Source organism: Pogoniulus pusillus, chromosome Z (assembly GCF_015220805.1).
Source record: "Pogoniulus pusillus isolate bPogPus1 chromosome Z, bPogPus1.pri, whole genome shotgun sequence".
NCBI classification, from domain to species: domain Eukaryota; kingdom Metazoa; phylum Chordata; class Aves; order Piciformes; family Lybiidae; genus Pogoniulus; species Pogoniulus pusillus.
The window spans coordinates 96,938,339-96,952,252 of NC_087309.1; the positions used below are offsets into that span (position 1 = coordinate 96,938,339).

At 42.3% G+C, this 13,914-nt stretch overlaps 1 protein-coding gene across 2 annotated transcripts in view; it reads right to left on the reverse strand.

Moving 5' to 3' along the window:
* The window catches only part of SNCAIP (synuclein alpha interacting protein), a 63,326-nt gene that overhangs the window by 11,952 nt on the left and 37,460 nt on the right, over window positions 1-13,914 (reverse strand). For both annotated transcript variants that reach the window (XM_064176461.1, XM_064176462.1), the window contains exons 6-7: window positions 10,381-10,506; window positions 6,195-6,364 (exon numbers count right to left, since the gene is read on the reverse strand). In XM_064176461.1, coding sequence (XP_064032531.1) covers window positions 6,195-6,364; window positions 10,381-10,506 — 296 coding nt within the window. The remainder of the gene's footprint in view (window positions 1-6,194; window positions 6,365-10,380; window positions 10,507-13,914) is intronic.

Sequence of the window (13,914 nt, forward strand, 5' to 3'; positions counted from 1 at the left end):
GTAACAGCAGTTAGAAGTGACTTGGACTTCCATTTGTTTCCATTTGATTCCTTCAGGATCTTTAGAGGTGCCTTCACTAAATTGCCTGCTATGCTAGAGGCAAAACTCCTTGAAAAGCTGCCCCAGACACGTACTTCATACTGTCCTTGGATATTTGTGCAGGATGGGGCTGTTCCTTCAACAGCCCCAAGGCCATTAGGGCACAGCCTAAGTGCGTTGCTGCTAGTGAGATCTTCCACAACAAGGCAAGGATAATTGGTATTAACTGGAGTTGCTGACGCAGATTACACTGGAACAATAGGCATAATGGTTCAAGTTTTGTCCCCTCCATTAACTCTCAAACAAGGAAGCAGAATTGCCCAGATGGTTCCTTTTAAGTCATCAGTGCCAAAACCAGGAAAAGAGGAATGGGGCTCACAAAGGTTTGGTTCCTCTGGGCAGCCATTAGTTGCTTTTGAACAAGAACTTTCAGACAAGAAACCAATGCACAAATTCACTATCACTGGAAAAGATGGAAGGCAACTGAAAAATAGCAAAATGCTACTGGACTCTGGTGCAGATGTCACTATCATCCCTCGAGCTGCATGGCCCACGGAGTGGACTTTGGACAATGTGACCAATGTTGTGATAGGGATTGGCAGGGCCTCTCCAACAAAGATCAGCTGAGACTTCACCACAATGTGAGATGAGCAAGAAGGCCTTGCAGCACAGGTAAAACCCTACGTGCTGAATACCACCATGTGGATCTTAGGATGTGATGTCCTGAGTCAACAGGGCTGTGTGATACAGACGTATTTTCACTAGCGGCCATTGCAAAGAGTGACACCTGCCTGACCATAAAACTCACATGGAAGACTGAGACCCCTGTCTGGGTGGACCAATGGCTGCTAACTGCTGAGAAGCTCGCTCATTTAGAAACCCTGGTTCAAGAACAGCTGGAAGCAGGTCACTTGGTACCTTTGACTAGTCCCTGGAACTCTCCAGTGTTCACTATTCAGAAGTCTGGGAAATGGAGGCTGCCGCAGGACCTGAGAGCAATAAATGCAGTAATGCAGGACACGGGAACCTTGCAACCAGGACTGCCCTCACCAACCATACTGCCAGAAGAATGGGATGTGGTCATGACAGATCTTAAAGATTGTTTCTTTACAATCCCATTGCATTCCGCCGACAAAGAGAAATTTGCATTTACAGTGCTATCTACTAATTGTGCCGCACCAGCGAAGCGCTACCAACGGACTGTGATGCCACAAGGTATGAAGAATTTGCCAACCATCTGCCAGTGGTATGTGGACCTCGCTATCACAGAGTTTAAGAGCAATCGTTGCAGCTTGCCCTGATTGTGCTTGTGTGCCTATCCTACAATCAGAGGGGGTGAACCCTTGAGGCCTACAACCCTGACATGGCAGACAGATGTGACTGAATACGCCCCCTTTGATTGGCTGAAATATATTCACATCTCTGTGGACACCTGTTCACATATGATGTGCGCTACAGCACATCCACTTTGGCAAAAGCAGCATGACAACACATGCTACAGGCGTTCACTGTGATGGGAGTCCCCAAAGAAACAAAAACAGAAAACAGCCCAGCATACAGATCTGAGTCGATACGACACTTCTATGAAGACTGGAACATCAAACACATCTTTGGAGCGTCATACAACTCAATGGGAGAAGCAATAGTGGAATGTGCCCATCAAGACTTGAGAAGACAGCTTTCAGTCATACAAAAACAGGGGGAGACAGGGTCTCCACATGAAATCCTAGGGAAGACTTTGTTCTCAACTGGCTTAATGTTCAGGGAGAACAGGACTCACCAGCGGAATTACACAGAGACAGTAATCAGAAAGACCTGTCACAAAGTCAGATTAAAGTCAAAATCTTTCGACCAGAACATAACGCTTGGCAGGGACCATATCAATTGCTAACCTGGGAAAGGGATATGCTCGTGTCTCCACAGGTCACAAGATGCCTTGTTGGCTGCTGGCAAAGTGGATCCAACCATGGATAGACGGGAAAGACCAAGAGTGAGCGAGGAGGGAACAAGAGTCTTGTATCAGATCATGCAAACTTTATGGCCAATACTTCGGTTTCTACATCCAGGTAACACCAGCACCCTACATCACCTGCCAGATGAACAAGCTTTCTTTAATGCAGTAAGAAGCAGGAAGTTTACTGAGAGCCAGCAACAACAACTAGAGCAGTGCTGTGATTCTCACGGGTCTACTTGTCAGCCGTGGATATTGTTACATCATAGGCACTGCAGTTACAAAGGGTGGAGAAGTGTAAATAGATTTGATGAGGATTTTCACTGGCAGTGTCCAATTTGTCAAAATCGCATAGAAAGTTGGACAGTGGGATGGTATTTTGAGGCGTTCCTGGGAAGACCTTTATCAGAACTGCCAGGAGCAGCAAATAATCCTAGTGTTCCAATGGCATTTGCAGCGCAACAGCATTTCACAAATGCACTAAGTTTGATAGAAAGCCTAGAAGTAAGGTATAGTGCATATCTTTTTTTTCATATTCTAAAGTTAGTAGCTCTAAATAGACAACAGACGCAGATCATAGCATGGGAGTGTGGCAAAAACATCAAAATTCCTGAAAATTACAGGGTGAGTCCGGAACGGTGGGAGTCAGAGAAAGAATATTGGGCAACCACAAAGGCAAAATGAAAAACAGGAGTGCATTAGGGCTCTTAAAATTTATACACACTCTTCCATGATTGTGAGGATTGTCTGGATTTCTGGTCTTTTGAATAGCGATTCACTGCCACTTTCACAGCACCAGGGGTAGGAGCGGGAAAAGTTTTGGGGTTGTTAGATAAGCTTGGTTACTGGCTTGTTAAACAAACTAATACTACTAGCAAAGCTCTATCGGGTTTATTTTTAGACGCTGATAGCGTCTGACATGCAACTTTGCAAAACAGGGCTGCCATCAATCTTCTGCCTCTAGCACAAGGCCATGGGTGTGAAGACTTCAAGGGTATGTGCTGCATGAACCTGTCTGATCATCCAGAATTGACACATGCCAACATCCAGTGTTTGAAAGATGGTGTATCAAGACTCAAGAAAGAAGGTAGACAGGCTTGGCTTGACAAGATCTTTAGAGACTGGGGTTTAACAGGATGGCTTAGAAGCCTGGTTGATATGATTGTATATATACTTGTTATTTTCTTCACGATCATTGTATTTTTACCACGTGTAGCACAACGTGTACAAGATATGATCAGCAGCATAATATCTGCAATATTTAAAAGAAAGGGGGAGATGCTGGGGTTTGAGCAGAACTGAATAGTCTGAGAAGTGAAAAGAACAGGCAGGATAAGACTAGGGTCACTGATAAGAGGCATAGCTGCAGGGAAGCAGCCTTGGGTAGAAGCTGAGAAAAGTTTACCTGCTATTTTGTAGCTGAGCTGTGCAAAGGGGCCTTGAAGTGGGGCAGGCTGGTCAGCCCTGGGAACAAGCAAAAATGTTGTGGCTAGCAAAGCGTATCAGAATTACATATGTATGTACCCAATCCACTATATAAGTATCATGCTTAGCTTCAATAAATGGATTGACCTTCTATGTATCATATTGGTATAAGCTCATGTCTTTCCAGTATCCCACATGGCCTTTGAGTAACCCAGCAGGATAGCACAATAGACTCACATTTCTTTGTAGAAGTGGAAGAAAAGGTTGCTGATGCACTTAGCAGAGCTACAACTGAAGCTTGAAAAAACAGGCAGCTGAAGAGAAGCAGATTTAACTCCAGCTGAGACAAGCAAAGACACTTAGACTGATAAGAATCATTTAAATTACTTCCAATGCACACAGCCTGTGAGATGGCAGTGGAAAGACTTGGAAAAGTGTTATGGCTTGTGTCAGGAAATCAGAACTAGGTTATTTCCATGGGGGTAAACAGCCTGCTGACTGACAAAACAAGCCTTTCTTTTCCCTATGAGAGGTAATGTATCAAGTACTGAGTGCACACTGAAGAGAATCAAAACATGAAGAATCCACTGCTGACGCTTCTACTTCCTGGTGTGTGCGGGTGTTTTCCAGCTGCATTGTTATAGGGAGAATACAATTCATTATATATTAATATCAGACGCTAATGTAGACTATTCAGCAACTACTCTGTGTTCTGCTTTGTTGTTTTTTTTATTTCAGATGATTTGTATATTCCAGTATTCCTCAGTAAATTAACCAACTGCAGAAAAGCTGGTACTTTGAAAATCCAATGATGAGTGTCAAACTGCACAATTAAGAAAACTGTGAGAACTTACAATAATCCTTAGTTAATTATTTCTACCTATGAGAGCATAAATGTAAAAGAAAAGTGAAGATATCATAAAGACATGATGCCTTTATAACACAAAATGTAGAGTTACAAAATTAAAAATAAGAATACTTCTAATGCAGGAAGGAATTCTGTAATGACAGAGAGGATTGCTATGTTGTTTTTTTTCTTTGCTGTACAATTGGTACAAAACAGAATCCTGGTTATTTCTCACAGGGTGAATTAACAATAAAGTTTATTTTTATCCTTTCTAGACATGCAGTTTCAAACTAAAACCTGTATCACTGTAATGGGTTGGCCCCAGCTGTCAGCCAAGCAGCTATACTCTCACTGTCCCTATGCCTTGGGGTTGGAGGGACAAAATATAGGAATAACAGAGTCAAAAAGTGTTCACGGGTCAAGAGGAGGACAGGGGAGATCACTTGCCAATTACTGTAATGGGCAAAAGGGACTCAGCTTGGGGAACTTAATTAATTGCCAATTAGTATAAATTATTGATTCAGGTATTCAAAGAGGAAGGACAGACATTCAGAACACCTAGGCTCAACTTCACTCCTAAATTCATCTGCACTCCAAGCCCTGCTTCTCCTCCATCCTCAGGCTTTGCTCCAGGCACCTCTCTTCCCCTCTTTTCATTGCTGCAGGTTATACTTTTTTTTCCAATGAGGTGGCAAGTTCATGTCTAACAGTTTCTCTATGCTCCTTCTTTCTTGACAATATTCAACCATATTCCTGTGCTCCAATATAGGTCATTAACAGGCTGCAGTCTGTTTGGGAAAGCTCTGTATCTGGTGTAGCCTTATCCACTGGCTATAATCCTTTCAAGGGGTGTACCTGTCTGAGCATGGGTACTCCACGGACCACAGTTCCTTTAGGGGAGTGCCTGCTCCACCAAGGTACACCACTTGCTCCTCTGACCTGGCTACTCCCTCTGTCACTCTCTCCCTCTGGCATTTTCTGCCCTTTCTCAAATATGTTTACACAGAGGTGCAACTAACTTGGTTGATGGTCTTAGCTGTGTCCTGCAGTGGAAATATCATGGACCAAGTTGTGTCCATGAAAAGGCAGCCCCTCATCCATTGCCATAGAAGCAAACCCTTGCAACTTTCTTACCAACAGCATTGTTAATTTATGCCCAGTACAACTGCCCATATGTTGCTCACTTAAAATGATACAGTCTCCTCCAAACGTGGGATTATCAGAAGCTGTTTTTATGACTTATAGTAAATGACAAGTTATTGATTATGTATCTAAGTTGGAACAATTTTAACTCAGTGCTGATGGTTTCAAAGTCTATTGACATGCTAAGTCACAGTAACTGCTCCTACAATAAAAGCAAGCAATTGCATAAGTTCATGTTTCAAAATAATAGGTTCTTTACAGAATCTGGATTAAAAATCATACAAAAATTAAGATCATCTCCTATGAATTAAAAACAGACCGTAAGATACTTCCTGGGTAGCGATTGTGGCATTCAGTGATCTTCCAAGACCAAAAACCTACTCCAACTACTATTTCCACTATTCCTACCAACACCAACACTCAGCACTGTAACTAGGAAGACCTGTTTACTGTATATAAAAACATGCTGTGCAAACACAAATTCTGCTCAACAATTATATGATCCAGAGATATGCAAAGGGAAAAGGGACCCAATCACTTCGTAACATACCCTTTCCCCACTCCCACTCCCTTCCTCTCTGTTCACAGCAAACTGTCACAAGAATAGCTGAAAAACTGAGATGCTAAAGGTGAAGGGGCAAATGCTTGAACGCAGAAAAGAATGAAGAAATAAGGTAGAAATATGAATTGAAAATATCATATATAAAAGTGGGAAACGGACACTGCTAATAAAGCGAAGAGGAAATAGGGTATTAAGAATGATTCCTCTGCTAACAACGAAATACTTACTCCTTCAGCTGCTTAGTTAGCTTGACGACCTGAGAGGCCAATGACATACATGTCTCCACCACAACTAAGTAGCGGGAACACATGGTGTGCCCATGCCGCTCAGCACTTTGTGAGGGTTTCTCTCCCACATGGTTTTGCATGGTGACATTAGCTCCATATTCTACCAAAGTCTGTGGAAACAAAAGGAAACATCGACATTTTTAAACGTAACTCTGCTGTGAATTCTGGTCAATCACAAGAAGGGCTGAATGCAAAACACACATGAATAAAATGCTTGAAAATGCTGGTTTAAGTCAATTATTTTTGTAAATCAGTCACTGACAAGTCTGTGTGGAGCCCGATCTCAACATACAAGATATTAAAATCTATTAGTCAGGTGCAAGATTAACACAGAAGAATAGGCTGTTTCAGAAGAACTATAAAAATTCCTCCTTCTTCTCCTCTTCCCTTGCAGTTCTGATCAAGTAATTTGTTTTCTGTTCATTTGGTTGTATAGCACACCTGGGTGTAGCATTCACACACTAGAAACCAAAAGAGGACTAAGACATATACTGAGTCTCTCCCGAGGCAAAGTAATAAACTTTTTCAGATGTACTAGTCCATTACTGAACACTGCTTTATCTTTGCAAATGGTAGACTTGGAAGAGAAGGGCAAGTGCAATTCAACATATATCCATGCTAGAAAACATCAGAGTCCAGGGAAGTGAGCACATAGCTAGTCTGTTTGTAGAGGGTGGTGACGAGCTTTAACAGCTTACTAGGTCTTCTATTTGCTGTTCAAATGATCTCCACACTGCAAGCTATTACAACAAATCCTTGGAATCTTGTTTTAGCAATGTCTTTGCTACAATTTTCCTGGTCCTTTTGAGGTTCAGCTCTCAATTTCCTACCAGAGCAGCATTCTTGAGTTTAAAACACTCAACACAGCAGTCCAAACATTCTGATTCTTTAGCTCAGTGATGTTTGGATATGAAAAATATGGTAGACACTTTCCAACAACTCCTTTAGGTTAGACAGGTACATCTTTTTTTCCCAGAAAGGAATCTGTAAAATGATTTTTTCAATCTTATTTATTTTTTAATAATTATTATTTGTGTTTTAGTTGTGGGGCTTTTTAATGCTGAAAGAAGTCTGAGTGCTCTGCACTTGCATGGTTACCTTCTATTTTTTAAAGAAGAGATATTCAAATATGTGTTAGCTACATATTGGTCTTTAAGAAAAAATAATGGTTTATATGCTGATGCACATACCCCTGTGCTACTTCCAGTGCCAGTACCAGATTGCTGCTGATAATGTCCAAGTTATTAGTGTGACATCTGAGTTACATCCAGACCTTAGGAGTGTCTGCTAAATTTATATAGAAAGGAAAATTATGAACACTCTTCCACTGCATCTCATGTCAATGACTTTGGTCTAATTTTCCAATAAATAAAACAAAGAAGGGAGAGTTATGAACCTGTAGAAAGCAATCTTGGAACATGGTAGGAGTGTGACCTGTTCAAAAACACTGCAAATGAGAGAGCCAGGGAATCACTGACAGCCTGTGACAGCCCATCTTCAGTGCTGCTACTTATAATCTCCCTGCATCCTTTATCACCTCTTTACACTAGATCATTCACTGGACATTGTTTTAAATTAGACTCTTAAGTCACGAGGCAGAGGGCTTATTTTTTTGTCACAGCACAGCAAACCATCAACTGCAGATACAACTGTGTTAATGAAGTGACATTACTAACATTGTATATTTTTGTTGTCATTAGGTATTTCCATTACTTGATTTTCATGGCTTCACTTCAACACAGAATATTTGTTGATTTGCATATTTATCTAAAACAAAACAATCCTGAGAATTTGAATGTATTTATTAAGTTCAGGGGGAATGCAAGACTATTCTTTTATTGGTCTATTTTCACACAAAGATGCAGCCTGCAGAGGTCACCACTGTTCAAAATTATTTACTCTAATTTCTCTTTCAAATGCTTTGTACATCTTGAAGAGCTACTGGCATTCCTTTGCACACACTCTACCACAATGGGGCTCCCCAACAGTAAATCATAAACTCTCTGTCCACTTTTTTACAACTGATTAAGGCAATTGTCTACAATGCAATAATAAGACCAACTAGATTTAGCACAGGTGTGATGATTTAATTTATTCTCATAATAGTTTGTACAGGGCCCGTTTCTGACATCTTTAGAAGAAAGTTATATTCCATCAGTGAGGAAATGCAGAGATGCTCATGCCCTTCACGTCTATTTGATGTTCTTTTCAAGCCTATTTACCCAACTCAGCTGTCATCTGTTTTTCTTTTTTTTTAATTATTTTTTTAATTGCATGAGACTCTCAAACTAGCTTTTCATGGAGATATGCCTTCTCTGTGTCCAGCTATATAAATAGACTGTTATAATAATAAGCAGCTACACATCCGTACATTCAACATGACAATGTGCACAATTATATTTAGCTTTCTGAAGAGGTCAGCTAATGAGAATTAACTATGCATTATTTCTTTTATGGTTGAATTAATACACAATCTTAGAATCATAGAATCAGCCAGGTTGGAAGAGACCTCCAACATCATCCAGTCCAACCTAGCACTGAGCTCTAGCCAGTGAACTAGACCATGGCACTAAGTGCCTCAGCCAGGCTTTTCTTGAACACCTCCAGGAACAGTGCCTCCACCACCTCCCTGGGCAGCCCATTCCAATGCCAATCACTCTCTCTGTGAAGAACTTCCTCCTAACATCCAGCCTATACTTCCCCTGGCACAACTTGAGACAGTGTCCCCTTGTTCTGTTGCTGGTTGTCTGGGAGAAGAGACCAACCCTCACCTGGCTACAACCTCCCTTCAGGTAGTTGTAGACAGCAATGAGGTCACCCCTGAGCCTCCTCTTCTCCAGGCTAAACAACCCCAGCTCCCTCAACCTCTCCTCATTGGGTTTGTGTTCCCAGCCCTTCACCTTGATGCCCTTCCCTGGACACATTCCAGCACCTCAACATCTCTCTTGAATTGAGGGGCCTGGAACTGGACACAGGACTCAAGGTGTGGCCTGACCAGTGCTGAGTACAGGGGAAGAATAACCTCCCTTGTCCTACTGGCCACACTGTCTTCTGCATTTGCAGTGTTCTAAAAGGTGCTGTGGATCAATTCATGTGTAATAACAACATTCACATGTTTAGTAATATACATCTGAGACCTCAGACTGTGAGAAGTACTGCTCACATTTTCCTCCCCAACTTCCTTTCATCACTTTGATTTCTATTTCTTGTCTTTCTGCCAAGTGGTTATTTATTTATTTGTTGATTCCTCTCCAGTTACTGATTTTTTTTTCTCAAATACAGTCTCATATTGTCACCTTACTGTATTCACTTGCAATAATTATTAGTACTACTTCCTCTTCAAAGAGCTTTTACTCAAAGTGACAACACCAAATACTGAAATGTACTTCTGTGACAGTTCTAGTAACTTGTATGGACATGTTCAACGTGAATTTGAGATATTTTGCCTAGCCATTTAGTTCAACTCCACAACTTTTTTAGTATGTCTGCACTGAGTAGTGATACTGTGCAGAGGTATCCAAACTAGTTTATCCAGATCTGGCTCCCAGAAGTGCTGTACTGTATTGCTTTCGGTGGCTGATTCAGCGAGATCTATAGAAATGACCATCACTCCACATTCTTAGGAATGGACACATTCAAAGATTACAAATTTGGAAAGGATGGTTTACTTAAGGTGGAAATTCTTCTAAATAGAATAGTTATGTTATACTGCCCCTGCATCAGAGAGGCACGCCTACTCAATGGAGAAAGAAACAGAAGGAAAACATCAGAACAGCAAGAAGAGTATGCATGTCTACACTGACTGACCTTTTGTAATATAAAAATATACAAATTAGCTGCTTACATATATAAACAAATCACATACATAAACACAATAACCCTAACCCTTTCCTCTTGCAATCCAGCAGTTACTTTATGATAACAATAGCACCATTGACAATAGAATCCAAAAGCCAGGAAGTTACTGGTATTTCAATCTGAGTCCTACTGATTTAAAGTTCTTCCTTCTGGCATATTTTAATGTATCAGTAACTATTCCGATTTTTAAGATCCCCTATAATTGTTTTAATGGTTGTTGGCATTCAAGCTTGATATTGAGAGATTTCTGATATAGCTGTCACTCTACCTGTATGCATCCTAAATAGCCATGTTGAGCAGCTATGTGAACAGCAGTATTTCCATCCTGGTCAACTTCATCCAGTGAAATTCCTTGTTCTTGCATAAACTGAAGAAGCCACAGAAGGATCTTCTCCTAGTGGAAGGAGTAAAGAGATGTCACGAAAGACATTAAATAATAAAAAATGTACTAGAGAAATACTGTTTCCATTGTCTGTTTCTAAAACTGTCCAATAATTCCTTGTTTTCAGTCTTTCTTAACTGTGTAGGACTTAGTGCATCCTAAGTATGTCCTTGATATTTTGTTTGTTTTTCTTGGGCACTGTGGTAAAGGGTTGGACTTGATGATCTGTGAGGTCTCTTCCAACCTTGGTGATACTGTGATACTGTGATACTGTGATACTGTGAAATACTTTCCTTGTGTATGAAAAAGACACAACAGGAAAAGTACGACTACTGTAACACATCCTGAGAAATTCTACATTTAAAAAATGCACGTATGTCTGTATTTTTGAGAGAAGGCTTAAGCAGAACAGTCTGGATGTCAATCTGAGTATCAGCTTGTGAAATTTGGTGATTCCCATGACTGTAGGGATAGACAGGTACAATCTCTTTAGGAAGGGCAGGAAGGGTAGGAGGAGAGAAGGTGTTGCCTTCTCATCAGTGTGCAGCTGGAATCAGTGGAGCTCCATCTGGGGAAGGATGATGAGCTGGCTGAGACCATATGGGTTAAGACTACAGGGAAGCGAGGGGAAGGTGATGTTGCAGTAGGGGTCTGCTACAGGCCACCTGATCAGCAGAACCAAACAGATGAAGCCCTCCACAAGCAAATAGAGGTGGCTTCATGTTCACAAACCCTGGTCCTCATGGAGGATTTCAACCACCCCACCATCTGCTGGAGGGACAACACAGCAAGGCACCAGCAATCCAGGATGTTCCTGGAATGCATAGGTGACAACTTTCTCCTTCAAATGGTAGAGGAACCAGCAAGAAAAGGTGCAGTGCTGGACCTTGTTCTCACAATAGGGAAAGGCTGGTGACCAATGTGAGGCTCAGAGACAGCCCTGGGTGCAGTGACCACATTGTGCTAGAATTTAAGATACTCAGGGCATCTAGGAAAATTTATTCCAAACTCATGATCCTGGACTTTAGGCATGCAGACTTCAATCACTTCGCAGATCTGCTGGATAGGTATCATGGGACAAAGCCCTAGAGTGCTGGGTTGCTCAAAGGCCATGCGGGAGACCAGAAGGACATGAGCTTATACCAATATGATACACAGAAGGTCAATCCATTTATTGAAGCTAAGAGTGGTGCTTATATAATGGTTAATACAATGTGTATAATTCTGATAGGTTACATAGTAGAATATGAGATGTCCACATGCATAGAGGCAGACCTGACCAACTACCTCCCTTAATCCCCCTTTGCGCAGCCAGCTACAGACAATGACTAACTTTCACAGCTTCTCTGCCAGCCTTCCCAAGGCCACTTTTCTGAAGCTGTGCTTCTTATCAGAGCGACCTTCGCCTTACCCTGCCTATTCTCCTTATTTCTCATACTGCTCAGTTCTGCTCAATTCTGCTCAATACTGCTCAAACCCCGGCACTAGAGAGAAGGGAGGCTCAGAACAGCTAGTCCATATTCAAGGGCCACCTTCTCTGTCTCCAGGAGCAAAGTACACCAACAGAGAGGAAGGCAGGAAAGAATGTTAGGAGACCTGCTTGGATGAGCAAAGAGCTCCTAGACACAATGGCACACAAAAAGAAAATCTACAAGGAGTGAAAGACACTTGAGGCTATAGTCTAGTGATTAAGGATGCTGGGGTGAAGGTTGGACTGGATGATCCTGGAGGTCCTTTCCAACCACAGCGATTCATAGTGATGAGACGTTGCACTGAGGGATTTGGTTTAGTCATGGACTTGTCAGTGTGAAACTAATGATTTGACTCGATGATCTTGAAGGTCTTTTCCAATCTAAGAAATTCTGTGATTCTGTGACAGCTAGAATGGGGGGCATATCAGGAAGCTGCCTGAGCAGCAAGAGATCTGGTTAGAAAGGATAAAGCTCAGTTAGAATTAAATCTAAAAACTTCTATAGGTACATTAATGGCAAGTGGAAGACTAAGTGAAGTGTGGGCACCTCTCAGAAAGGAACAGGAGAGCTGGTGACAAGTGAAGTGGAGAATGTAAAAATGCTCAGCTTTTTAACCTCAGTTTTCACTGGAAAGAGCTCCAGAAGATAATGGCAAGGACTGGAAGAAGGAACATTGTAAGTGAAGGTCAGGTTTGTGACCATCTGATGAACTCAAGAGTGTACAGTTCCCTGCAACCTGATGGGATACACCCATAGATACTGAGATTGGCAGACAAAGACACTAAACCACTCTCTACTATATTCCAAAGGTCCCCCCGACTGGAAAAAGGGGACACATAACCCCCATTTTCAAAGAGAGAAAGAAGGATGATCCAGGGAACTATAGGCAAGTCAGTCTCATCTCTGTGCCTGGTAAGATCAAGGCACAGATCCTCCTGGAGGCACTGCTGAGGCAGAAGAATAACAAAGAGGTGACTGAGTAAAACAAACACAGATTTATCAAGGGCAAATTGCACCTGACAAACTTGGTGGCCTTCTATGACAAGAGGAGAGCAGCCAATGTCATCTATCTGGACCTGAGCAAAGCCTTTGGCACTGTCCTACATGACATCCTGATCTCCAAGATGGTAAAATATGGGTTTGATAGATGAACCATTCAGTGGATAAAGAACTGGCTTGATGGCCACACCCAAAGAGTGGCTGTCAATGGGTCCATGTTCAAGTGGAGGCCAGTGACAAGTGAAGTCCCTCAAAGACCAGTGCTGGGACCAGTCTTGCTCAACATCTCTTTCCGTGACATGGACAACGGACCCTCAGCAACTCTGCTAATGACACCAAGCTGTGTGGTGCGGCTGACATGCTGGATGGATGCGATCCATCCGGAGAGACCTTAACAGGCCAGAGGGGTAGGCCCATGGCAACATCATGAAGATCAACAAGAATAAGTGAAAGGCCCTACATCTGGATTGGGGTAATCACAGGTACTGACATAGACTGGGCAGTGACTGGCTAGAGAGCAGACCTGGGCAGAGGGACTTGGGGATGCTTCCAGATACTTGCAGCCCAGAAAGCCAACTGTATCCTGGGCTGCAACAAAAGAAGTGTGTCAGCAGGTCAAGGGAGGTGATTCTCCCTGTCTACAGTGCTCTGGTGAGACCACACCTGGAGTACTGGGTCCAGTTCTAGAGCTCCTGTTACAGTGCTGTGGAAGATAAATGTCTTGGCTTGCCCAGGCATGATCCCATGGTCCCCTTCCCTCTTCTGGCGGGAAGGGGGGGAAGGAAGCAGAGTGTAGGGAGAAGACAAAGGTCTTGGAGGCACCTACCTGGAAGATCCAAGACTTGCCCAGACTAGTTCTTCCCAAATAAGGGAAAGCAAGCTCTTGACTTCACCTAATATGGTCAGGTTTGGCAAAGTGCTGTTCTGGTTGGTGAATGTCTGTGGCCAA